The sequence below is a fragment of the Strongylocentrotus purpuratus genome, unplaced genomic scaffold, assembly GCF_000002235.5.
Source record: "Strongylocentrotus purpuratus isolate Spur 01 unplaced genomic scaffold, Spur_5.0 spur5_scaffold_4, whole genome shotgun sequence".
Taxonomy (NCBI): domain Eukaryota; kingdom Metazoa; phylum Echinodermata; class Echinoidea; order Camarodonta; family Strongylocentrotidae; genus Strongylocentrotus; species Strongylocentrotus purpuratus.
In genome coordinates, this window is record NW_022145610.1 from 22,843,965 (window position 1) to 22,869,910 (window position 25,946).

Genomic DNA, 25,946 nt, shown 5'->3' on the forward strand with positions numbered 1-25,946 from the left:
TATCACTTTCCATCTCCATAGTCAGAAACAAGCTCTCGAGACATCATTATTGTCCGTTGCTATTAGGAGGAGAGGCAATCAAGTGACACAGTCTAGGGGTATTGCAAAGTTAAGCCGGCCCATAAATCTTAATGAGGAAAAAAAGGATGAAACTTCTGATCTTATAGGGATGCTTCAGAACAATTTTGTTAGGTGGCTTGAATTTTATCAGGTCATACTTCTTACACATCAGGCCTGTTCTTAAGTGATTTTTTTGTTTTTTTGTTGTTGCTCAAACTGCACTTATTTGTTTCTGTCATTTTTCTGCTTTTATTAAAATCAACTTAAAGAGAAGATTGAGTTCTGGGGAGAGGTGAAAAATAATTTGTGAGCGTTATCATTGTTATTACTGTTAAATGCAAGTGTGGAAGAAGAACATCAGAGAAAAAATGTTCCCTGACAATCATGGCTCTTCAAATGCCTTCACATTCTAAATATGAACAGTGACAGCTTGAAAATGAGGCCTGGTTTTTATGCCACATGTTTGTGTAGTCCCATGCACACCTTTCTGTGTACAGTGCTTGTTACTCTACCTAGACTAGGCCAAATTTCTTATAACTTTGATGACTCCAGAACCTTGCAGTGCACACCAATACTTAAATACATGTATGCTGCATGATAAGGCTGTGCACAACAGTGTAATGAGGTACCCGAGTACACTCCCATGCTTACAAGCGAATACTGAATATTCGGACGCCATGTTTTTTAATAATTTTTTTTGATTTTTTTTTTCTGGAGCAGTCTCCCAAGTCAATCGCCGAGAACGCATGCATTTTTTTTGCAGTTGAAGGCGCCGATTTAATAATAATAATAACAGTAAACAATGCTGTTTTAAAAACCAAAGATGGCAGAATAATCCATTTTCCTTTGAGCGGGTACTCGAGCATTCGACTTCACGTCGCAGCCCTACTGCATGATTGATTGATTGATTCCACACCGTTTTCTTCACAATGCAATCGTATGACCAGAACTCAACTTTATCTTTAATAATTATCAGGGTGGACTTCCCCTTTAAACCTCTGCAGCATCTCCCATTAGCAAGGACAGCGCTTTAATTAGTTTCTAATCATCGCTGCAAACATTACAAAAATAAAACACACTATGAACGTGTGGTCTAGATCAATTGTCCACTCACGTTTCTTTCCTCACTGGGCCCATTTGCATTTACAAAAATACACAATTTTAATAACAATTTTTTTTAAAAACCAAATCATTCACACTGGAATGAACAAAAATCGCTCAGCTTGGCTGCAAATGAAACTAAGCATTTTGGGGGAAAGTTGTGCGCATAATGTTTGCTTGAAATTTGTTGTCCCTGGTAGCGGGTGGGAAAATTGCGGCGTATTTGCAGTCTGGGAGCGTTCACACTGGGAGTTAGAAAAATACACACTCCTGAATAAGGTTTTTTTTTGGGGGGGGGGTAGGGGGGATGAGTTTGGTAGTAGTTGCATGTACATGTAGCAGCCTCCACTGTCAGTTCACGAATTTGGAAAACCCATGTTTTTTTAACTGTAAGTGTAAATGGCCCTATTCATACTTGAGAGCAGAGAACTAATTGACCAGCAAGTATTTCAATGCCTATTTGAAAACGGGAGCTGAGATATTAATGGAAGCACACAAAAGGGGCTATTTGAAGACCAATTAACATACTTTAACTGTAGCTTTAGGCATACAGGTACATGTAACAATGCTGGCTTTCAAGACACGTTCCCAAGTCAAAATGCATTTTCAGCTATGTTCAACTGGTTTCTTATATTATTGGGACATATAGTAGTAATTCTTTCAAGCTAGACCTACATACAAGTGTGCATGAATTGACGCTTTTTTCCAGAGATGTCTAGCAACATTTTAAAATTCACATACATGTACATTTGTATGTACAGTACATGATCCATTTTATACTCAAGTAACAAAGTCTTAATTGCCTCTTAAAAGGTATGCATTTCACCAATATAAAGAATGTATGTGTTGAAACATTATTTAATGCCAAATAAAAGATATACACTGAATATGGAAATTCTTCCACTGCCATTCAACTCACTTATAAAACCATAGAACATCTATACATGTACAAGGGCACAAACAAGAATTCTGCTACACGTACTGCTGCTATTTATAAAAAAAGACAATGGCTAAAGTAAGAATTAAATTATCTAAAGACAAATTACAACTGAATGGCAAGCATGAAATATTGCTTAGTTACAGCCGAAACAAAACCTCACAACAAGCATGTGATCTAGCTTTCCCGCAGGATTTAATCTTAAAATAGACTGACGGTCCAATTATATTCTACACTGTACTCGCCAGTCACGTGGAAACAACATGTTGCCGATTCAATAAGAAAGTATACCCCTTTCACCACATAATGAAATGCATGTGCATATAATTTAATTTAAAAAATGTCATTCAGTATTGCCATATTCAAAGAAGACTCTCGCTTTGGAGGTGAGCAACAACAGAAAAATCTCACTTTACAAGTAACAATAAAAATGAAAGGAATATGAGCATTGCAATGCAAGCATATTTGTAAAGTGACATTCGTACATTAAATACATTTTTTTTTAATCAATGAAATATGGCAGAAGCCAGGGCTCCAAATCAATAGATGATTATGTTATAAATAGTGCTGTAGTCAAACGTTTAACCGTCCGGTATCCGACCGCCCATGGCGGATTCCGTTTTCAATTGGACGGTTTCGTTTTCCCGTTTTTTTTTTTTTTTTTATTTTTTTTTTTAATAATTTTTTTTTTTTTTTTTAATATTTCTTTTTTTTTTCGATTTATGCCCCTCCACCTGGCACTATGCCTGGCAATGTCTCCCAGCTCAGTAATCGGTGTGATGACTTACCACTTGGAAACTAGAAAAACACTCCAATTTGTCTGTCATCTTGGTTTGAAAGTAATCTTTGTACTAGATCTCAATATATATTCATCCAAGTTTAACACATGGTGTACCACAAGGTTCTATCCTAGGTCCTCTACTGTTTTTAATTTACTTTAATGATCTTACACATTATTCTAAAACGACATTGTTACTATTATTTGTGACTAGTTCACAAGCACAAATCGGCGCCTTCAGTTAAATCACCTTCCTGCTTTTTCACACGGCCACAAAAAAAAAACGTTTTTTTTTTTTTTTTTTTTTTTTTTTTTTTTTTTTAAATGAATCGTTTAACCGAAAACCGTCCGGTTTTGACAGGCGGTTAAACGGAATTGGAGATATCCGTGATGTTACAGCACTAGTTATAAATTGCAATCTTGTAAGGCACTGTTTTTTTAAAAACTTTTACCAAATAGCTAATTGGCTCTTTAAGAGCCTGAAACTTTTTAAAGATAAAGAATTAGCAAGCCTCCCTTGCTTGTCTGGAAAGGGTGTGTTGAGAACAGAGTACCGCCTTAACGCACCCCTTTCGGGATAAGCTGGGGGGGGGGGGGGGGGTTGCTTTTCTCAAAAAAGTATGTAAACTATAGTCTTCCACATCAGTCGTTTATAATAGAAATTTAAGTCGTTTAAATTGAAACAGATTGTAAAATACTGATTAAATAAAAGCAGATCAGGCATTTATCAGAAGACGAAATGCTTATTAGACCATGTGGAAATCGACCAATTGGGTAGTAGTATAGTAGATAAACTGGTTGTAGATCATACAGCAGTTCCCCCATGCATGTATACACCCAGCAAGATCATCAGTAGATATTAAAATGTTATTAATTACACATTGAAATCTACATCATTTGAGCACTTGCATCACAATGACAGCTATGAGGATAAAACGTATGTCGCTTTATACAACTATGCAAGCCCTCAAAAGATACATGTACTTTCATCTTTGTTAACAACAACAACAAACAAAAACCAACAAAAAAGGAATGGGATGTAATGACAATGTGATTTTGTGGATTAATTTTTCTCATGACTCTAAAAAAATCTATAAATATAAATAGCTGCAATAGTTGGAAAAAAAGAAGAAGAAAAAAAAATACCCAGAAAAAAGGGAACACATGCTATTAGATTTTAAATCATACAAATATTTAATTCTCTGTGCAGTATATATATAGAAGGACAACAACAAAAACCATCAGCAGATGTGATATTCCTCTTTTCCTGAAAAAAACAACTTTATAAGATAGCTAACACTGAAATTGATTAATCAATTTTGGTCATTAAAGTTGCGTATTGCCCAGTTACCTCGATGGAGAAAAGAGAAAAATGTCATAAGAATGTGAGAACTCAAAAAAAAAAATTCTTTATTTCTATTTCAAAAAACAAACTGTGTAACCGTAGTAACATTACATTAAAACTGTATATTAAATTCAGTCATTAAATTTGTTTGAATGGAAAGCAAGTATAACTTTTTTCTGTTGAATTGCTGTTAGCCTAAGGAATACAGTATGTGAATGTCCATTCATTCAAAAAGGTAGTAAACAGAATTACTGGAGAGCGGAGAGTAGGGGCAGAAACTGACAACATAATTGTATTAAAGGTTTTGCAATTGGCAAGTGTGTGCATTTGCGGCGGTGGGGCTGACGTCAAAGGCGTTTTCTGATTGAATGGGCTTAGTCTACCTTTATAAATCATACCTTACCTCACAAACAGTTTGTGGATAGGTTACGTTTAAAGGCCTCGGGTAAAACGATATACTGTAGAATGTAGAATGGCAAAGGCCTCAGGTTTTATTCATCGTAGTATGGTTGAGAACTGATCGAGTGTTTCCTTAATAAATCATAACTCATCTCCTCACAGGTTGTGGATATAGCATTATAATTACAGGCCTCGGGTATTATTTATTGTAGGATGGTAAAGGGTTAAGTAAAGGTTTGTTTTTTTCTCTTAGAAAAGTTTGTGAATAGGCTTACAATTAAACTCCTCAGGTCAAATGCCACATTGCATGATGGATTGACAGTGTAATGAAGTTCCTTACAACTTTTCCATTTGATCCAACACAAAAAAAATGACTAAAATGTTAATTTTTCAAAATGTATGACTTTGGAGCGTCTTTTCTTTTTTAATTTGTGCCCCAATGCAGAAGGTAATCGGGAGAAAAACATAAATTTATGATATTTTTGTACACCACAAACGGTAGAGTTATCCATGAATACAATCTACTGACCAAATTGCCAATTTATGTTTTGATTCACAGAGATTAAATGAGCTCATATTTCAAACACTCATACAGTAATTTTCTAATTATTGATCTGATTTATTTCAAACTTTAGAAATTCTGTTTCTCTTTATTTTCAGCTTTCATACAAATGAAGTCATTACACGGGTTGGATTGAACTTTAATTTAAAATGGAGGTATTCATGCGCTTACACTGCACTAATCCTTTCGCAAGTGGCAGGGACGGCTCTCAGATGCACCTATCACTGACATACATGTACGTCAGCAACACAATTTCCATCGTAAGTGGGCAAAAAATAGAATATATTCTTTATTTCCTTTTTACTGAAATTGCAATTACTTAAACGTAGTATAGATAAATGGGATTCCAGTTTTTAAATAATGAGTTACTGGTAAAAGTAATTGATCTTTAAGGATTGAGCAATATGATGTCTCAAGAGGAATGATTTTCTTTTTTTCTTTTTTGGAAAAACAACTATTTGAAAGACAGGACTTTATATCTGGGTATACAAAAAGTGAGTAGGTTTATAAAGCTACATGTACATGTCAGTTAGAAATGTAGTTAATTTTTTCATTTTTTGTTATGGTTAGTTCATTTGTTTGTTCCTTTGTTTTTAGTTTAGTAGAACATGTCCTCGGTATCTGTTTTTAGTCTCCTCCTTTATTATTTTCATAATTTCTCTTACTCTTTCACCTCTAGAGTTAATGTGTCTTTGATCATATTTTCGTAGCTCTCTTTCTCTCTCTCTCTCTTTTCTGTCTCTTTCTCCTTCCCTCTCGCACTCTTTAGCTCTTTTTAATCAAGCCTTTTCTGAATTTACCTATATAAGCTACTTACTACGCACTATAGAATCATTCATGTCGTATGTTTAAGTAGAATTTACTCAGTCGAAAGAGACTATCTGTTACCAGGTAATTCTTTCCTATTCATTTAATTTCAAAATGCACCAGAATGAATGAAAAGAATATTCTTTTTGATTAAACAAAGCCTAAAACTAGTTTATTTATTCATAAATATAGGTCATTAATCCAAATTATTTTAGATGGAAGAAGCAAGTGACAGACATGGTGAAATTGAAATGAAAAAGCTCAACATGCTGATTGAATGTAGACGTAAAGCTGCCTTGCATGGTATTACTTTCTCACATCCTACCATTTAATTACGCCCTACTGACGGTGAGCCTGAGAACTGATCACCAGTCAAACGTATGCAGCCGCATGTGTCGGACGGATCAAGTTTGTTTGGTATTTGCTTCCCAGAGAGCAGAACCATACTCACATTTCCCCACGGTCAGAAATGAATCCCAAGATAAATAGATAGCTATTTACTCATGATATGCCCATCTACAGTACACAGCCCAAAAACAATTTTGAAAAATCATTGGTTTTGGAGAGTGCCATTTACACTACCGTATATCTCCGTGAATAAGACGCACTTTTTTGCCGCCAAAAAAAATTGAAAGTCGGGGGTGCGTCTTATACACAGGTACACAATTTTTTAATTTTTTTTTAAATTTTTTATTTTCGAGTTATGGTGCTATGCCTGGCAAAGTCTCCCAGCTCAGTAATCGGTGTGTTGACTCACCACTCGGAAACTAGAACAACACTCAAAATTTGTCTGTCATCTTGGTTTGAAAGTATCTTTCTAATAGATCTCAATATGTAGTTTATAATAATAATTCCTCCAATTTTGCTTTGGCGTACCACAAGGTTTTATCCTAGGTACTCTACTGTCTTTAATTTACATTAAAGATCTCACAAGCACAAATCGGCGCCTTCAACTGCACATCGATGTTAAATGAAAGTCCTTCCGCGCGTGTGTTTACGTTTCAGCAACAACAACAACACAAAAAAACAAAAAACAAAAGTATTTTTTTTCTTCTCTTTTTTTCTTCTTTTTTTCCCCTTCAAAATAGGGGTGCTCCTTATACACAGGTGCACCTTATACACAGGTGCGCCTTTTACACGGAGATATACGGTACTAAAAAAATTCATTAAAAAACGTTGGTGTTTGCTCATTCTTTTTGGGGGGGGTAGTCAATGGGGGACATTGCTCTGCATGCAATCGCATGGATGCAAGGAGAGTCACATGACCAAAAATCAGAATCATTCACCAATGTTTTGAGAGTGAGCATTTACACTGCAAAAATCTGTGAAATTTCTGCCGACGTTTAAAAAACCCACACTCCAAAGGTGTTTTTTTTTTTGTCTGTTTTAATGGTACCGGTAGTTGCCAAACATGGAATATCAGAAAATCAATGATTTTTGCTTGTAGTGTAAATGCACCTTTACTCATATTTCCCACAATCAGGGGGGTGTTTCACAAAACTTGTCATCAGTGACAAATTACAATTTGTGTTATAAGCTACTGGAATCCTTGCTTCTGATTGGTTATCAGCAGATTTGTCACTGATTTTTGTTATTTGTCATTGAAAAAAGGCTTTGTGAAAAGGGTCCCAGCTCTAATCACAGCTATACCTTAGAGAAACTGATTAAGCATGTTCACACAAGATGATGTTTTATCACAACACTTACACTACCTCTCCTGCAGTGTGTATTTGGAGGAGAGTGCAGAACATGGATAAGATTCAGAAAGGGGAATTCAGAGAAATTTAAAACTTCAATGTACACACGCTAAAACTTCAATGTACACACGCTATTAAACTTAACGTCTTTAATTGAATGAGATGGTTGAATTACACAACTTCAAATCAGAATAAATCAATTCTAGAAACCTATTTAATATTGGAGAATGCCAGGCAATAACAGAAACTGAAAAAGAACTTTCTGCTATCTCCCTGGGTGTGCTTTGAGCATGAATACACTTTTGAAAACATGTTTAAATCATATTCAAAAGTCATGTCCTAACTTTAAACATTTCATTCAATATTCTATTTCACAGGGTGGGCTTTTTTGTCTCTAAGAGTTAATTTGTTAAAGCCTGTATTCATCAAAAAGTACTAATGCAGTTTTTAGTCACCCAACAGTAAAGGGAGTGTGTCATGACGAGACTATGTGTCTTTCTCGTGGCCCTACTCGGGGCCAATCGGGTATAATACGACTTCGGACGACGCGACCACAGCATTCACGTGCGTGCAACATACGCGAAACCGAAGCGTGAGGAGAACTTCGGACTGTTTCGCGAACGCTAGCACGCGCTGACCCAGCTAATTAAGTCCATTCGTTTACGTACAGTTGTCCAAAAGAAGACGTAGATGGCGATAACCAGTATTTGCCATGATACACTAAAATCAAACAAGGTGGGAGTCATTACAGCTTTTGGTATTCACTTGCCCTCTGATGCATAATTTAAGTTGAGCCTTAGGAAGCCATTGATTCCTGTACAACAAGAATACATTCATCCATGTTTTTAATGGACTCTAATGAGTGCATTCACCACTAATGGTATCATGTGTTTGGTTAGAGCCAAAAGGACGTTCACTTATACATTTTCCTACAGACTTAAGGCCTTTCTGGCTCCGAACGGACGGCGTAACTATCACTCAACATGTAGTAATCAGAGGGAGCCGATCATCTGCTTGTGAGCTATAGTGCAACATATCACAGTAGCAGAGTATATAGGCTCTGTTACGAGGACTCAATTATTGTGGTCACCTACAACATGAACATGTATGTCTATTGTCTCAGTCTGAAAGGTACTGCATGTATGTGTTGCAGAACCTGTCTAGAAAGGACACACTGGCATCAATTCTGAGATAGCAGAACTAAGGCTGCGACGAATACTCGAATACTTGCACTATTGACAACTACTCAAGTACGATTTATCGTACTCGAATACTCGGCCGCCATTTTTTTCCTTTTTTTTTCTCCCATTTATCTGGCACTGTCCAGGCCGACGCTTACCCATGCCCGGGAGAGGGCCGGCATGGTACCGTCGGTAAAAATGTTTCCCAGCTCAATCACTGTCAACTCACCACTCAGCAACTGGGACCAAATGTCCGGATTTGTGATTAGATTCAGAGGAAAATTAGTCTGTCATCTTTGGTTTTAAAAACAGCATTGTTATTATTATTATTAAATCGGCACCTTCAACTGCAACTCAAAGTAAAAGCGCGTGAATTTTCGGAGACGGACCTGGGATAATTCTACCATAGTATGGTGGTGGCAAAATTTGAGTATTCGCCTGTAAGCCTTGGAGTGTACTTGAGTACCTCATTACACGCTTATGCACAGCCCTAAGCAGAACGGTTCTATGTGTTGTAGAACCTGTCTAGAAAGGACACCTGTCTACACTGGGCATCAATTCTGAGATAGCAGAACGGATCTGCTTCTTTAGGTTGGCCTCGTTACGTAGGCTTTTAACGTGGTTTCAACTAGGCATGTGCACTTAATTATCAAAAGCACAGAAGCTACCCCACCCGACACATGCAAGTCACACTCTACAGGGAGATACAATCACGGCACGGCAGAGTGGTCCGATCGGCCGCCGCATGAAGACGGTGTTTACACAGACTTGAAAATGGCATTTCAAATGTGTACAATTCCCATGTTAAGTGGCAAAACTAGTGCTCGGTACACAGTGCCGTAATGTTAGATCGCATAACTTGAGCAGTCTACATAGCGTTGCACGTTCACCTTCACAGACGCAATCCCGTGCACGAGAATGCACGGAAGCTAGGGATGTTCCCACGGGCACGGTTAACTCAGGGGAAAGTCAGGGACCTGTTTCACAAAGCATTTTTTCAATGACAAATGGCAAAAATCAGTGACAAATCTGCTGATAACCAATCAGAAGCAAGGATTTCAGTAGCTTATAACAAAAACTGTCATTTGTCACTGATGACAAGTTTTGTGAAACACTCCCCAGGATGTGAGGAATGTACAGTGTGGACGAGTGGCTATGGGCTGTAGCATTATGCTTGGAAAATTAACACAATAGGAAGTGCATGTTCATGAGTATGATAAATATGTGCTTCATGGCACTCTTCTCTAGGCGAAACTGAGAGAGAGAGACAAAGCAAATAAAATGGAGCTGTGAGTGATTTAGCTCTGGTAATTTTCACGAAAGGTTTGACAATCTCGATAAAAGAAATAATAAATACAAACTGATGAAAGGGAATCTCATTTTATAATGGAAATTCAGAAAGAGGTCTGGCAAAAGAAAATTTAAAGAACATCTTTTTTCTTCCACAGATCAGTCAACGAAACAAGATGTAATGTACATACATGTACATGTATGTACAACGGTTACGCCCAAAACATGTTTCCACTGCCACCACAAGAGGACACATTCAGGAGGATATGAGAGACATGTGAAATAGATCGTGAATGAATGAACCTGGGCAATGTACCGCATGCCGATTCCTTTGGGAGTTCACCTTGAAAGATTTAACAGGTTATCTGTGCAAAGAGGCTATCCGAAAATTAGCATTACTGAAGAGAGCAATGCCTCTGCTGCTGATGCTCTCTATTCCTTTAAAGCCTATCTGCACTAGTTTGGCCAGGAGGGATTAGACCACCCAGTGTGGTCACTGACAGGTGGTTATCTCATCAAATCAGCTCTCAATAAACATAAGAAGAATGGGACATGGGGGACCAACGGGCACAGCTTAGGCATTATTTTCTATACAGATGGAGCAAGTAGCTACAAGTAGTGCAGTGGGGCTTTAAGAGGTTATCTGTGCAAAGAGGCTATCCAAAAATTACCATTACTGAAGAAAACAATGTCTCTGCTGCTGATGCTCGCTTTTCCTTTTTTTTTGATGGTTAAAGGTAAAGACCAGTTTTGGAAACGCCTCCATTTCAAAAAATGATATGGTAAGCTTTATTACCAATCATGTGAAAGAATATGTTTTAACTAATACGTGATGAGACAAATTTTGCCGGGAAACCACCTACTAATTTATATATTTGGTAAACTATTTTATCTATCTGGACTGGATAGATATAGGGTAGTCCCATATACATCTTTCTGTGTACAGTGCTTGTAAATTTACCAAGAATGTGCCAAATTTCTTATCATTTTGATGATTCCAGAACCTTGCAGTACATATGCTAGATGATCAACCTTTTCTGATCGATTTCACAACGTTCCTTTCACAATACAATCGCATGACCAGAACTGGTCTATACCTTTAAAATCAAGAAGATAAGCTTGCCTAATGCATGGTATGCCTTTGGTTGAATCTGAGCAATCAAACAAAGAAATCTGATATGAATTTTGTTTTTATGATGTGGTGATAAATTAGCCATATTTCTAAGCCACACCCCTTCAATAAAAGAAAAATTACGGGTCTGTGAAGTGTGTGATATACATGTACTGTACATGAGCCAACATAATAAACTTTATTATAGCTCCAAGAAAACATATCAATTGCAATATATGGCCTATGTTATTTTTTTTCTTACAATCAAGCTGTCAATCTGGTGATAATTTGTTCATATTTAATGACAAAAAAGTCCTCTGTAAGGACAGACTGAATGAAATAAAATCGCTTGACATAGCAACAAAAACATCGCAAATCTCATAAATCATTGCTTAATGATATGAGCTAACATTATGATGGCTCAAAGAAAACATATCAATTACAAAATAGCTCCTAGAGGTTTTTGTTCTTACCATGAAGCTTTTCTAGTAATAATTCAGCCATAATTAATGCACATTCCTTAAACAAAGTAGAAACGTGATGAATCTAGATTTGCCTGATATAGCAACAAAAATATTGTAAATCTCAAAGAGACAATCCATTCATGCACATTAAACATCTCTGTCTATGTTGTAATTCAACAAACAAGCAAACACTAGTTACGCAAGAATGTGCCACCTCGTTAAAAACTTTATGTAGGAAAGACAGACCCAGGCAGGACAATTTTAAACGAATCAATTAATATTTTAGGTCTGCATTAAAGGTACATTTAGCATTCTGACAGGGTCATTAAAGTAAATAGTCGAACTGTTTGTTAGTTTTGCCTACATGTATAATGTTTTTTTTTTTTTAAATCATGAAAAGGGCTATCTACACTAACAGTATGGATTGTTTGGCCCTGGAAAAAAGCAGGGCTAGCACCGCAATTGCTGTGCTATCTTGTGAAATGCGGTGCTAAGAGCTCGTATGAGAACAGAAGTAAAAATAGTGCGGGGTTACGGAAAAGCCGGGGGTGCGGAAAAGCCGTGCTAACTTATGAGGGAGGAAACACTAAATCCAATCAGAGATAGTCCAGGGTTAACGATTCCCTAGACTGGCGTGAACTTCTTTAGCCCTGGTTAGGCAAATAGTATGGGGCTTAGAAAACACATGAGTGTGAAAAGCATATTAAAGGGAGTGTGTCATGACGAGACTATGTGTCTTTCCCGTGGCCCTACCCGGGGCCAATAGGGTATAATACGACTACGGACGACACGACCGCAGCATGAGGAGAACTTCAGTCTGTTTCGCCAACGCAAGCGTGCACTGACCCAGTTTAGCACGTGCTAACCCAGTTAATCAAGTCCATTCGTTTACTTACAGTTGTCCAAAAGAAGACGTAGACGCCGTTAACCAGTATTTGCCATGATACACTCCCTTTAATGTGATTCATGGATAAACACTGCAATCGGTAAATCACCCCTAGGGTAGCAAGCTATCAGCTGCAGGTCACACAGGGTTCACATCCAAAGCCATGTGGCACACTCAAAATTGCGAACATATTGCTGTATTTTTAAAGTCCATCTGTACTAGTTTGGCCAGGGGGGAATTAGACTTTCCTGCAAGGTCACTGACAGGTGGTTATCTCATCAAAATAGCTCTCAACTATCATTAGAAAAAGAGGATCATGGGGGACCAACAGGCACCGTTTAGGCATTGTTTGCTAAATAGAGGGCGCAAGTAGCTATAAGTACCGGTAGTGCAGTGGGGCTTTAATGGAGTCTAAGGACTTGGAGGAACCATCGGAAAGATGAAAAGCGGTCCAGAGCAGATGTATGTTCAGCTGATCAGCTCTAAAAAAGAAATCGTCTGTTTGGAACCAGGAAGGTCTTAGTTCATATACTTAAACACAGACTTAATGACCTTCTGGCTGCTGAACATATAAAATGTTTGATTTGATTTATGTCAACTGACACATACATTTGGGTTACATGTATGCTAAGTATGTTTGAGTATAGAAGAACTACCTACAAAATGTTAAATATGTGGGACTGACAAAAAAAAAAGAATTTTAGAATCTGCATGTCATTCTCAGATATTGTGTCTTGATAGACATTTGTCTGATGGCAAAATACACCAGAACTAAATTTCATTCAGGCTTCTCACAGTCATCATCATCATCATTATCCTTCTTCTTCTCCTCCTCCTCCTCTTCTTCATCCTAATCATTTTCCTCCTCCTCTATATCATCATATATCTGTGGATCCCCCTCGGTGAAGGAGGGGGAGGAGTTGGGTCATCCTGATACCAGTCTTTGGGAGATTTTGTTTTCTTCAATTTTCCATGGCTTTCAATTTTTTTTCCACGGCCTCGGGAACCCTGCACTCTTCTCTTTGGTCAGCCTCTCATTCTCATGCCTCCCTCTCACCACTTCATAGACTGAGCACTACACATACATGTAAATCACTATTATTCTGCCACTGAAAGAAAAAAAATCGCTAATCATAACGGAAGAGCATTCCTGCCGACTAACAAACTAATTCTTTCTATACTCACTCATAAAACTGGATGGCTTGCTTAAGGCAGTCTGTAACCTCTTGCGGGAAGTCTCCCGGATCTTGATGCCCGCTCCGCCCAGCATGCTTTCCTTTAGCGTGGTACACATTGCCTAGATTGTACAGTGCCCTGCCTTCCCCCACCTGTAAGTGTAAATAAAGGATCACAACATCAGAACATGGTCTAGCATATATTGTACAGGGCATCATATATGTACATGTAGGTACAGTCAAACCTGCTTTAAATAGTGACCACCTGTGTACAAAGACCACCAGTCTACAACAAGCACATTTTTGTTTCCCTTGAAAATGGTTTCTTATTGAAACATTATGGTACTGGTACTAAAGGAACAGGTGTACAAAGACCACCTGTCTACAAAGACCCCCTTTTTGTGTTTCCCTTGGGCAGTCGCTGTAGACAGGTTTGACTGTACATTGAAACCTGCAGGGCTTAAATTAATCGAAGGCCACCAAGGCCATGGCCATGGATTCCACTTTGATTGGCCTCAATGCCCCTCTCATTTGCCTTGGAGATTTTGTGTGCCCTTTCCAGTTCTTCATATTTGTGCTGTAATATAGGAATGTGCCCTACAGAAAAATGGCCTTGCCCTAAAAATGTTGAAATTTAAGGCCTGAACCTGTATGTGAAGACAGCTCAAGGGAATCATGAAAAGTAGTCTCCATATGCAGGTCGTCTTTATGTACAGGTTCCTACAGGTTTAAATGAGAAACCATATTCAAGGGGAACAAAAAATGTGTGGTCTTTAAATACAGGTGTTCTTTCTATAAAGATGGTCACTAAAACAGGTTTGAATGAACAATGTAATCGCAGCCTAGATTGAACGGCCGCTCTGCCTTCCCCTTCCTGTAAATACAGCATCACAAAATCACAATGTTATTGAACTACATTCAAATGATTCGATATCATTGGGTATTGTCCAGTACATTATTGGACAAAGTAAACATTGCCTAGATTTTACAGTGCCCTACTGAATATCACATAATACTGATTATTACATTTTATTGTATTCATATTCAATGGCTACAGTGTACAATGTACATTGCTGTACATCAGGTGTACAGGTATGTTAACAAATTGGCTAGATTTGACATAGCCCTACCTTCTCTTCTCATTGTATAACATTTATTGGCTACAGTATACAGGTACATTGTAGTACATTAGGTTAAGGTTTACATGTACATGTACATGTGTAAGTTAACTTTGCCTAGATTGCTTAGTATCCTTCCTTCCTCCACTGGTACATTTACAGTAGGTATAGGTATGTACAATATTATGCATCATAAAGTAATGATCATCACAATGTAAATGTATCAATATTATACTGTATACCATTAAATTGATAACATAACTAAACAACATCATCTCAATATTGATAATATTTCAAGAAATACCATTTAAGGCTTTTCATATTCTTTATCCTTTAAATCCATGATGCGAGAACTTGATATGATAAGTTCTTCATCATTTGCTTCATTAGCGATCAAGTACTTGTTTGTTTGTTTAACACAAGTGGACACATTGTTCATACATATTGCATTATGGACACTAGAAAAATGTATCTGAAAAATTCTGAATGTAATTTAATCTCATCTAAACTATTAATGTTTTGAATCAAGAAATAACCAGGAATCACCATGGCACGTTGTATTTTATGTGAATTAGATAACTGCATAAAGGAATTAAATTGTGTGTTTGTACTTTGTACGGTAGATGAACCGAAAAAAAGTCCATCGCCTGTTTCTTCATGTCTATACTGGTATTGTACATACATGTAGAGACATGTTCATCGCAAATTTCCTTTGAATTCTTTGCCAATTGCCATCATCATTATTCACGCAAGAAAATGGTGGTATTTCACAGCAATCAACATGCAATGACGTCAATGATTATTCTTATTGTTCTTCCTAACTCCAGCCTTCTACGTTCAGTCTCTCTCTTCTCTTCATCCGTCTTCCCTGTTCTTTTCCTTACTTTTTTAATTTCTATTTGGACCAATATATCTTTTCCTTTTTCTTCTCAATGACAAACGTAAAAACCTTTGCTTTTACTTCTTTCTTTTCCCAATTTAGATGAAAAATTAGACAATCGACTTATAAAATATTAATAATAATGTAATAGTGAACATTTATAATACGCCATGTCTGTCAAAATTGACACTCCTGGCGCAGGATCACATTAATCATGTCAATTATGGATCACATTAATCATGTCAATTATGGTTCACATTAATCATGTCAATTATGGTTCACATTAATCATGTCAATTATGGATCACATTAATCATGTCAATTATGGATCACATTAATCATGTCAATTATGGATCACATTAATCATGTCAATAATAGATCACATTAATCATGTCAATTATGGATCACATTAATCATGTCAATTATACATCACATTAATCATGTCAATTATGGTTCACATTAATCATGTCAATTATGGATCACATTAATCATGTCAATTATAGATCACATTAATCATGTCAATAATAGATCACATTAATCATGTCAATTATGGATCACATTAATCATGTCAATTATGGATCACATTAATCATGTCAATTATACATCACATTAATCATGTCAATTATGGTTCACATTAATCATGTCAATTATAGATCACATTAATCATGTCAATTATGGTTCACATTAATCATGTCAATTATGGATCACATTAATCATGTCAATTATGGATCACATTAATCATGTCAATTATGGATCACATTAATCATGTCAATTATGGATCACATTAATCATGTCAATAATAGATCACATTAATCATGTCAATTATGGATCACATTTACCATGCCTAATCATGTATCATTTATTATTTCCTTTTTATGCATTTTGTTTTTAATTGTCAAAAATGTGTACAATTCAGCCTAGGCTGCAAGACAGATTTAGATACCATCAAATAAAATATCCAATAAATGAAAGTCTGCAAGCTTGAGTACTGGAGGACCATTTAATCCATTTGGTATGATTACTCATTGATAACAGCTTAAAGCATGGAGGTTGCCTATCCACTCCTTAGAATTATTCATCAAAAAGACTATCCAGAAGCCTTAAATCACCGTGGCAACCACTTTTCTCCAATCACTCAAGCAACGTGATAGTAGCAAACCTTTGTTGCAACATGTTTTGATTTGAAATCAGTTCATGGCATCCTTCTGGAATATGAGTTCAGGGTGATCACTGCCTACATACATGTATGTATTGATCAGGATACATGTACTTGTACATTATACATGCACGGAACACTTTCATGGTATCTGTTTATTGTCATAAAATATACACTGAACATGCAGCCCACCAACGCAAACAGTTCCTTGCAAAATATTGTACAACCTCAATTAATAACACTCTTAAACTGATGTTAAAATAGCACTTGTACATATGTGTGGAATCTTTTGCACAAGACTAGGTGGAAACGGTATCAAATTATAAATACAGTCTGTCTTTTATAATCATTCAGCATGCATCATGCATTTGATTAATAACATTTAACAAACTTACGTGAGTGTTGTCATGTAGATTTTAAAGCGACTAAAGAATGATAATTCAAAGGACATTCAAGTGCAGTGTACTAGATTCAAAGTACATGTAACTAGTCTTTCAGTAGTCAATGCTCTATAAATAGCAGTAAACATATTTTGAGCATGGATTATTCCATGTAACTCTATCTGTTTAGGATGATATTGGATATAATTCATGTGATGTGCATTGAAGAATCCATCCCTGCACTCAATAAAAAGTCACATACAATATGAAGCTACAGTATTATGAATATAGAGTTCATTGTTGTGGCTAGATTCAACTGTACATCACACCAAGCCTACCTTGTACAAGTAAAATGACCAATTATTTAGGTCTTTATATATCACTGCCTGATCAGTGAAAATAGACTAGTTACAAGTTGACTTTTACTTGCATTGAAACTGAATAAAGTACAGACAGAAAGGCAGCTGTAGATCTATAGAGATCATATAAGTATGACCAGGACCCTGTCTCATCAAGAGTCAGAATTGATCCATCGCAACTAAACTTGAGACTATTAAACAATCGATTTCAAATCTGTATGAGGAATTATAACAGACTGTAAGTATGCAATGTTTAAAGGATTTAAAGTCACTTTGAATCAATCACAACTCTTTATAAGGCTGTAATAAGAAAAAGTGTATTGCCCTTTGCGACCGCCCCAAAAATCTTGAAATCTACAGTCGGTTTTTTTTAAACCATTTTTTTAGAGAGAAAAAAATGATAAAATTAACTCAAATCTGAAAAATATCAGACCAAAGAGAAAGAAAAAAAAAGAAGAAAAGATTTCTGACTGACCGACCCATGTTTCTGCACCTAAAGAACAATACAACATCTGTTTAGGCCTAAGACAGGGCCATTATCCTTATGTTTGATGACATTACAGTTGAGGAATATCAGATCGATTGTTCTTACCTTTTCGGAGAGCTCTCTCGATATATCTAGATGTCTTTGACAACAGCAGATGGCTTCATCAAACTTTCCTAGAACTTTCAAGGTATTGCCAATATTACCACTAGCTTTGGCTTCTCCGAGTCGATCACCAATCGATCTGCAAAGAGACAAAGGAGTTCTATCAGCACACTGAATTGTAAGAATAATTTTAATGATGATGATGATGATGATGATGGTGTTGATGATGATGATGGTGTTGATGGTAATAATGATGATGATGTAATGATAATATTGATGATGATGATGATGATGATGATGATAGCAACCATAGAATAACCCAACAGTACAGATGGAGCATCAAACCATTCATTTGAAATGAAAAATGTGGCAAAATTTGCGCAAAAACATCATATATTGTGATTCTATTTAATGCGAGTACTTCCATCTGATTTTGAATAATTCATGAATATCCAAGGCGGCCTTGGTATACAACGGGAAGGGGAACGGGAAAGATATCTACGAACAACATGAAGTTGAGCCAAGTCAGTATCAATCAACAACTTTCTAATTCTTTGGACAAAGTTTCTGATAATTGTCTCTCATTTGTTTGTCTGATTTGTATCCTTCAATACAAACCTGCTTCTTCTTAAATCTCTTTTTTTGTGCCACTCTTAACCCAGGTGCAGGGAATTGGTACCTTCTGGTTGTCAGAAGACTTCCTTGAGTGATTAAGTGCCTCATTTTCAGACAGCTTGACTAAAATCAGGGTAATAGGTATAAATACGTCATTATGAAGGCACTTTGATCATACTTTTGTTAGATTAATGGAAATTTAGTTTGTATTATCATCACTGGCCTGTACTTACGTCGCTAGAGTCAGATCATGCTTGTGGTAGGTCAGGGCCTTGCCATAGTCCTCCAAATAGAAATAGGCATTGCCTAGCTGACTGTAGATGGCACTTAGTGTTTTAAGGTCATCGGTTCCGACCTCGACGGCGGCCTCTAGGTACCGCACCCCTTCCCGGCAGTTGCCCGCCTTGCACAACCTCTCCCCTTCGAGGGCCAGCTCCATACAGGAGGCCTCGCTCTGCATCTTGGGGCCCGTTTCACAAAGCCTTTGTTCAATGACAAAAATCAGTGACAAAGCTGCTGATAACCAATCAGAAGCAAGGATTTCAGTAGCTTATAGTAGAAACTGTCATTTGTCTCTGATGACAAGTTTTGTGAAACGCCCCCCTGGATCCCTGCTCCGGGTGGGTCAGATCCTCCAGGATAAGTTCTCCTCAAAGTGATGAGACTTCTTAAAGATGCTGCAGAAAATAAAACAATTGGAGAAACTTTTGTTGAATTTATCCTAGAAAATTGCAATGAATATGATTCTTTCATGGTCACAACACAAATACATGATTTCTCATTAAAGTTCAAACAGCTTTTTTCTTTATCAAGCCATTTTATATATTACTTAAAAATAGGCTTGTAAAAGTCATGGGGTTCCTGACTGACCTAAAGGTTTATAATTATCATTGCAGCATAAGCTAAATCCATGATTTTGTTTCAGAATCTGAGAAAAGGTTACCAGATCCCTTTAAGGAAGCAGAGCAGAAGTACTAGCACAGCAGTACACCATTCATTGCATTGTACAGAGTAAGGAAGGAAGTTTTAGTTAGTACCCAAGTGTGGCATTCTGAAAACTATGATGCAGACTTTCAGGTACATGTATGCTAAATTGATTTACATGTACTGGTATGTTTTTATTAAACTTGATACAGTAAAATCTGCTTTAGCAGCAGCCTGTACATGTATATAAATTATAAAGACCACTTTTAATTTCTTCCTTGTGTGGTCTTTATATACAGGTTTTACCCTATTTTCATTGGTGCTTGCAGATGTCTCTTTGAAATATGTGTCCATACATGTATGTGTCAGGTATGCACAAGCAATGAGTTATGGCTTGTGACTTGTCAAAACTTACATTTGTTGTGCAATTAATGTAAATGTACATATACATGTACATGTACCTGTACACATTGGCACAATTTTTCGAATACCACCCCAGGGTTATCAATGCTTTGAATATTGTAAGGAAAGGGGGCATTGCAAAGATCGTCGTGCATAGATAAAGGAGACCCTACTATACATCTCTCTTATTTAAATTTGCTAAATTTCTGGACTCCAATGTTACAGTAATGTGCATACTTTATTTCCTGCTCACTATTCATTGTACATGTACATGTTTAATAATCCATGCTTGATTTATATGACGATGATGACCCACAGCAATTTACCCCTGCTACTCTGTTACCCCTTCATCCATGCCTGCCTTCCGAAATTCATAATAGCCTACTTCTACTATCGCTCTTTTTCCTACACAAAATTGATGCTTCTCGTTTTAATACGTTCTAGTACTCTCCAAAGCTCCTAACCGGTCGGATTTTAAACATTTACTTTATTTGGACTCCAGGAATCTCCAAAATAGTGGAGGGATCAACTAAGAAGAAGAAGGTGGGTGTGCTTTTCATTTGATACTTTTTCGCTTAACACATTTAATTAAGGTCTTTTCTTTATGAATACACAAATGTCAACGAAGAACAAGTGTCATTTAACTTGATTTAAGGCTTACAGGTAGTTTTAATTTAAGTTTTTGAAGTGTATGTAATGAAACTATGTAAGTATATAGACAATAAATTGACACTCCCAACAAGAGTTTCCATTCATATGTCCTTGAACTGATCGACACTAGGTATAAATAACTACCGGTAGTATATTCTATATATGTACAGGAAACTTCAAAGTACCAGTAACTTTACAGTATTACATTGTACATGCATGCAAGGGCCAAACTGTCCTATAAGATGTACAAGATGTACAAGTATACGTACAGTTAATGTCAGATCCAGAGCAATCAATCTTTAAATGCATAAATTTTCTCTACACCTCTTGTTTGTAAGTGAAGATTGATACATTTACAGGATTTAATATGTGCTTTTTTTGTATACTATCTTTACATGCACATGTAGATTAGTACAACACCTTTAGTTTACAGTAAAACAAGAAACTTAATAGTCACAGCTAAATGGACAAATAAATCATAAACAAATATTGTAAATGTCAGTACATTTGTACAACACTATCACTCTACAGTCTAAGATACATGTAGTAAGAGGCAAGTTAGTACAGGATGCAGATCGGTCTACATGTACATGTATACCAGCAATTCTTTTGTTTTTCGTTCTTACCAAGAGATGTGAACAGCAAAAGATATATTTTAATTATAACTTCAAATGCCTCCTAAACCACTTGATTGCTTAGATTCTGAAGCAAACAAGGAACAATCATTTCTTCAGAACCAGAAGAGCATTACCTACATGTATTTACACTTTGATACCTGAGTTAATGCCCTGGCAGGTAGCTCGACTGAACAGACAATATCTACATTTTTATTATACAAGGGCATTCATGACTTAAGGAGATGAATTTCCTTTTCCTGTATTAAATTACTCTCTGACACACATTAGTTTTAAACTTCCTTAAAACCTCTTTTTGTATTTTCTTCCGTTTTGTGATGACATATAGTTATATGGAAATGTTTGTTTGTCATTGTATACTTCTTTGTTGTATATTTCTGCTGTAACTTAGGAGAAAATTTTTATCTAAAAGATAAATTATGAAAACTGCAATATGGTTGTTCAAGCAAGCAGTACATACACAGCCAGCCTCATCCCAAAATCCAAGACGTGATCGTCTCTTACCACCTTCATAATGTCTTAATGACAGGAAAAAAAATCACTAAACAGCTAGTCCATCAGGATACTTGTTTATGTCAACAGTCAAGTTAGAATACCCTGTTCTCTACCAATACGTATGTACATGGAAATGTCCTAACGCCTGCTCCAGCAGCCTTGTGATTTTTTTTTGATTTTTTTTTTTTTTTGGGGGGGGGGGGGGGGTATTTTTTTTTTTTTTTGAGCCAAAATAAATTGTATACGATCTACCTCGAAGCAGTTCCTCAAAGTTGACAGCTCTGATCGGGGACGATCATTATTTTTATGACGTATTTTGTCGGTGTATACGAGGATATCCTTGTTTGTGCAGACGATCCTTATTCTCGGAACAGCGCCCCTAGATATCCTGTTATCCTGTCTACTGTTAATTTATAATGTTTAATAATAATAATGTGCAATTTTCTCAATTCCATTTTAAATTCATACGCAGAGATATCTTTTATATTTCTCTGTACATGCATCAATAGTCAATAGATCTACCCCAAAACCCCTAAATTCCCTGACGTTACTTTCATGCCCTAGGCCCCTAGATCATAATTTGTCAGTTGAAATATTGTGCGCTAGGCCTAGATTAGACCGAAAGCTTCAGTCTCTATAATCGTCGGTTGTTCCACTGAGACTACGTCTGGCTCAACTAGACCTCCGGTTATAGAGACTGAACGATCGCCTATGCCAGCCTATGTTGAAGATATCACGGCTAGATTTTAGCCGTTAGGCCCCTCCCACAAACATGAACAAACTTGCCACGGCCGTATTGTTATGCCCCCAAAATCCCCCAAAATGTCATTTTACCTCGTCCATATCCAATTTTAAATTAGGCCTAGGCTATTATACATCGGTTCCACTTACTAAATTTATTGAAATATTCCGTTTAATGGTCCCTTTTAAGGAAATTATGGGTCAAAATCGACATCCATGTTGAAAATCTTGCAAGCCGTGTTAAACTCTCGCTGCCGTCAATCTCATCCCTTCTAGTCTACGCCGAAGGCAAAATGATTATGAAGGAAAAACTGTGATAACGCCATTACGAACGTGTAGATGGCGCACAGTTTTTCCTTCATAATCATTTTGCCTTCGGCGTAGACTAGAAGGGATGAGAGTGACGGCAGCGAGAGTTTAACACGGCTTGCAAGATTTTCAACATGGATGTCGATTTTGACCCATAATTTCCTTAAAAGGGACCATTAAACGGAATATTTCAATAAATTTAGTAAGTGCAACCGATGTATTATAGCCTAGGCCTAATTTAAAATTGGATATGGACGAGGTAAAATGACATTTGGGGGGATTTTGGGGGCATAACAATACGGCCGTGGCAAGTTTGTCATGTTTGTGGGAGGGGCCTAGCGGCTAAAATCTAGCCGTGATATCTTCAACATAGGCTGGCATAGGCGATCGTTCTGTCTCTATAACCGGAGGTCTAGTGGAGCCAGACGTAGTCTCAGTGGAACAACCGACGATTATAGAGACTGAAGCTTTCGGTCTAGGCCTAGATCTACTGTAAATCTGCGATCTGCTGTGTACTGGTTGCACAAAAATAAAGGAAAGACCTTCAGACTGGAACAGATATCCCTTTGTCAAACTCATTTCAAATCTCAGGAACACTGCACACAGACAGAGGGCTCGTCCCAGTGGCATGGTCACCATCTGATCACATGGATCTTCAAAACAAAAACAAAAACATCAATTTTATTTTTGTTTTTGTTTTGAAGATCATCAAAATAACACAAATCTATTTTAAACTAGTGGAACAAACGATCATTCATTTTCAGAAGACCATACCACGTATTAGTATTACCACTCTAGCTATCAGCTTAATTACTAAGTTTGAATTGAAATACAAAAAATATTCTTACTCTGCGACTCTGCATTCTGTTGAAAACAGTGAATGTTGTTTGGGAAAGGAATCAGCTGAGCTTGAGATGAGCTGAATGACTGAACGTGAACGGAGACGAGATTGACCCGAAAGATGACTGACAAATCTGTTGATAAATGATATACTTCTGTCGATATTGTAGGCCTAGACTCTCTCGCCTCGGTGAAAAACAAACGCCTAGTTTGGAAGGAAAGATCCCCAATTGTCGTTCACAGACTTCAGATCAGTTTTCGCTCTGGCAGTTGACGTTTCGCTTGCTTGGCGTTTGCCGACGAGAAATGAATGAAAAAGCCGTTGCCCAAAAGAAAATGTTCGCACACCACTTAAAACGCTATCCGAAAAATCCAATTGTATACAGATAGTGCTGGAGATAATCGAAAAATTACGCTGTATATAGTATCCGGTATATATCATAAATATTTTACTCGACGCTTGGGGAGGGTGGAGGGAGTGGAGACATCCCGTTTTTTGAGGGTCTAATCCGTGTTTAGCTATACAATATAATATATAAAATAAAATGAAGAAGAATAATAAGAAGAACTGAAGAAAAAAAAAAGAAGTATAAGAAGAGGAAGAAGAAGAATCAGAATTTTATGGGGTGGATATATCAATAAAAGAGATTGTGGAAATTAAATAAGAAGATAACATTTTCTTGGCCAGCCCATAGATGTAATGTAATGAAGATGTAAGAAGAATTCATGGGGTGGGGCCACTTCGAACCCTTCATAAGATATATCAAGCCCGTACAAGCTTGTTTTAAGGGGGGTTCTTAGGGTTGCCACCTTTGAGCCACCGGTGAGAGTGAGACATTGCGAGGGAGCGATGCGACTAAGCCCGAGAAGTACTGAGCACTTAATTTTTTCGTGAGAAAATATTTAGCGGCGATTAAGCTGGCGAATCAACACCCCCCCCCGCCCCCCCCCCCCGTCTTGAGCAACAAAAAAACCCAAAAAAAACAATTAATTTAAAAGAAAGATATAGGCCTATTCCTTTCAAGGCCGCACATAAGCCTATTTACAGTTAGTCTAAAAGTCCCCAACAATTTTAGACTTCTAAATTCATGTAAATCGGATAGGCTTTCATTCCAAACAAGAATGAATTTGTGTTTTTTTCTGTCTTGTCTTTTGATTCATAAATCTTACTTTTACTGTATCAAGATTTCATCTGCGTATTTATTTTGTTTAACCAATATCTTGCAGCTTTATAGCTACAGTCAACCTGATGGCCTAAATAACTCTCCACATGACACTCGAGTAAACAATTCCAGAAGTACACTGTTCTCATGAGTAACTAGTAGACAATTATTGTCATCCGTGCAGTACTAAACACCATATTAGAATATTATGTAAAGTCAACGGAGTGCCCCTTTTTACTTCAGATAAGTGCCCCTTTTTCTTTCAAATATAGGTGCCCGTTCCACATTCTTATATGTGCCATTAACACCTAGCTCTGATTAGTGTACCCTTTACCTCTGATAATTGCCCCTTTTCAGATTTTGAGAGGTGCCCCTTTTACTTTGCCAAGTGTCACTTTTCCTTTGTAGGAAGTGTCCATTTTCACTTCTGATCGGTAAATATCCTTTTTATTTTGACACTTGCCTCGTTTCCTTTCAAATAAGTGCCCCTTTTCCTTAGGAATAAGAGCTCTTTCCCTTTTCCTTTTAAGCCACTTTTTACCTCTGATAAAAGCTCCTATCAAAATCTTTTGGTGTCCCTTGTCCTTCGACAAATGCACTTTTTCCACTAATCTCAGAAGTGCCTTTGTTCATCTCTGGTGAGTGCCCCATTTGACACTTGCTTATTTTCTTTTGTAATAAGTGTCCTTTTCTCTTTTGACAAGTACTCCCTTTTCCTTTCACCTAAAAGTAAAAGCAACATTTTCTTTGATTTCCCCCAAAGCTCGCTTGCATTTATATTTGATATAATCATGCTTCTAGAGAAACAAATATTGAAATCATCCCTGATAATGTTATCACAATGTAGGAGTAAATACCCCCCCCCCCCACACTTTAAAAGACGCTCCGACCGCCGGC

The 25,946-nt window shown here is 37.0% G+C and overlaps 1 protein-coding gene across 2 annotated transcripts in view; it reads right to left on the minus strand.

The window, feature by feature from the left end:
* Window positions 1-24,216, minus strand: part of ags (activator of G-protein signal) — a 64,895-nt gene extending 40,679 nt beyond the window's left edge. Inside the window, 4 exon segments of one of the 2 annotated variants that reach the window (NM_001040405.1) lie at window positions 13,804-13,946; window positions 18,278-18,413; window positions 19,123-19,566; window positions 23,895-23,980. In NM_001040405.1, the coding sequence (NP_001035495.1) occupies window positions 13,804-13,946; window positions 18,278-18,413; window positions 19,123-19,349 (506 nt within the window). In that variant the 5' untranslated portion in view covers window positions 19,350-19,566; window positions 23,895-23,980. 2 annotated transcript variants of the gene reach the window in all.
* Between the last annotated feature and the right edge of the window lie 1,730 nt (window positions 24,217-25,946).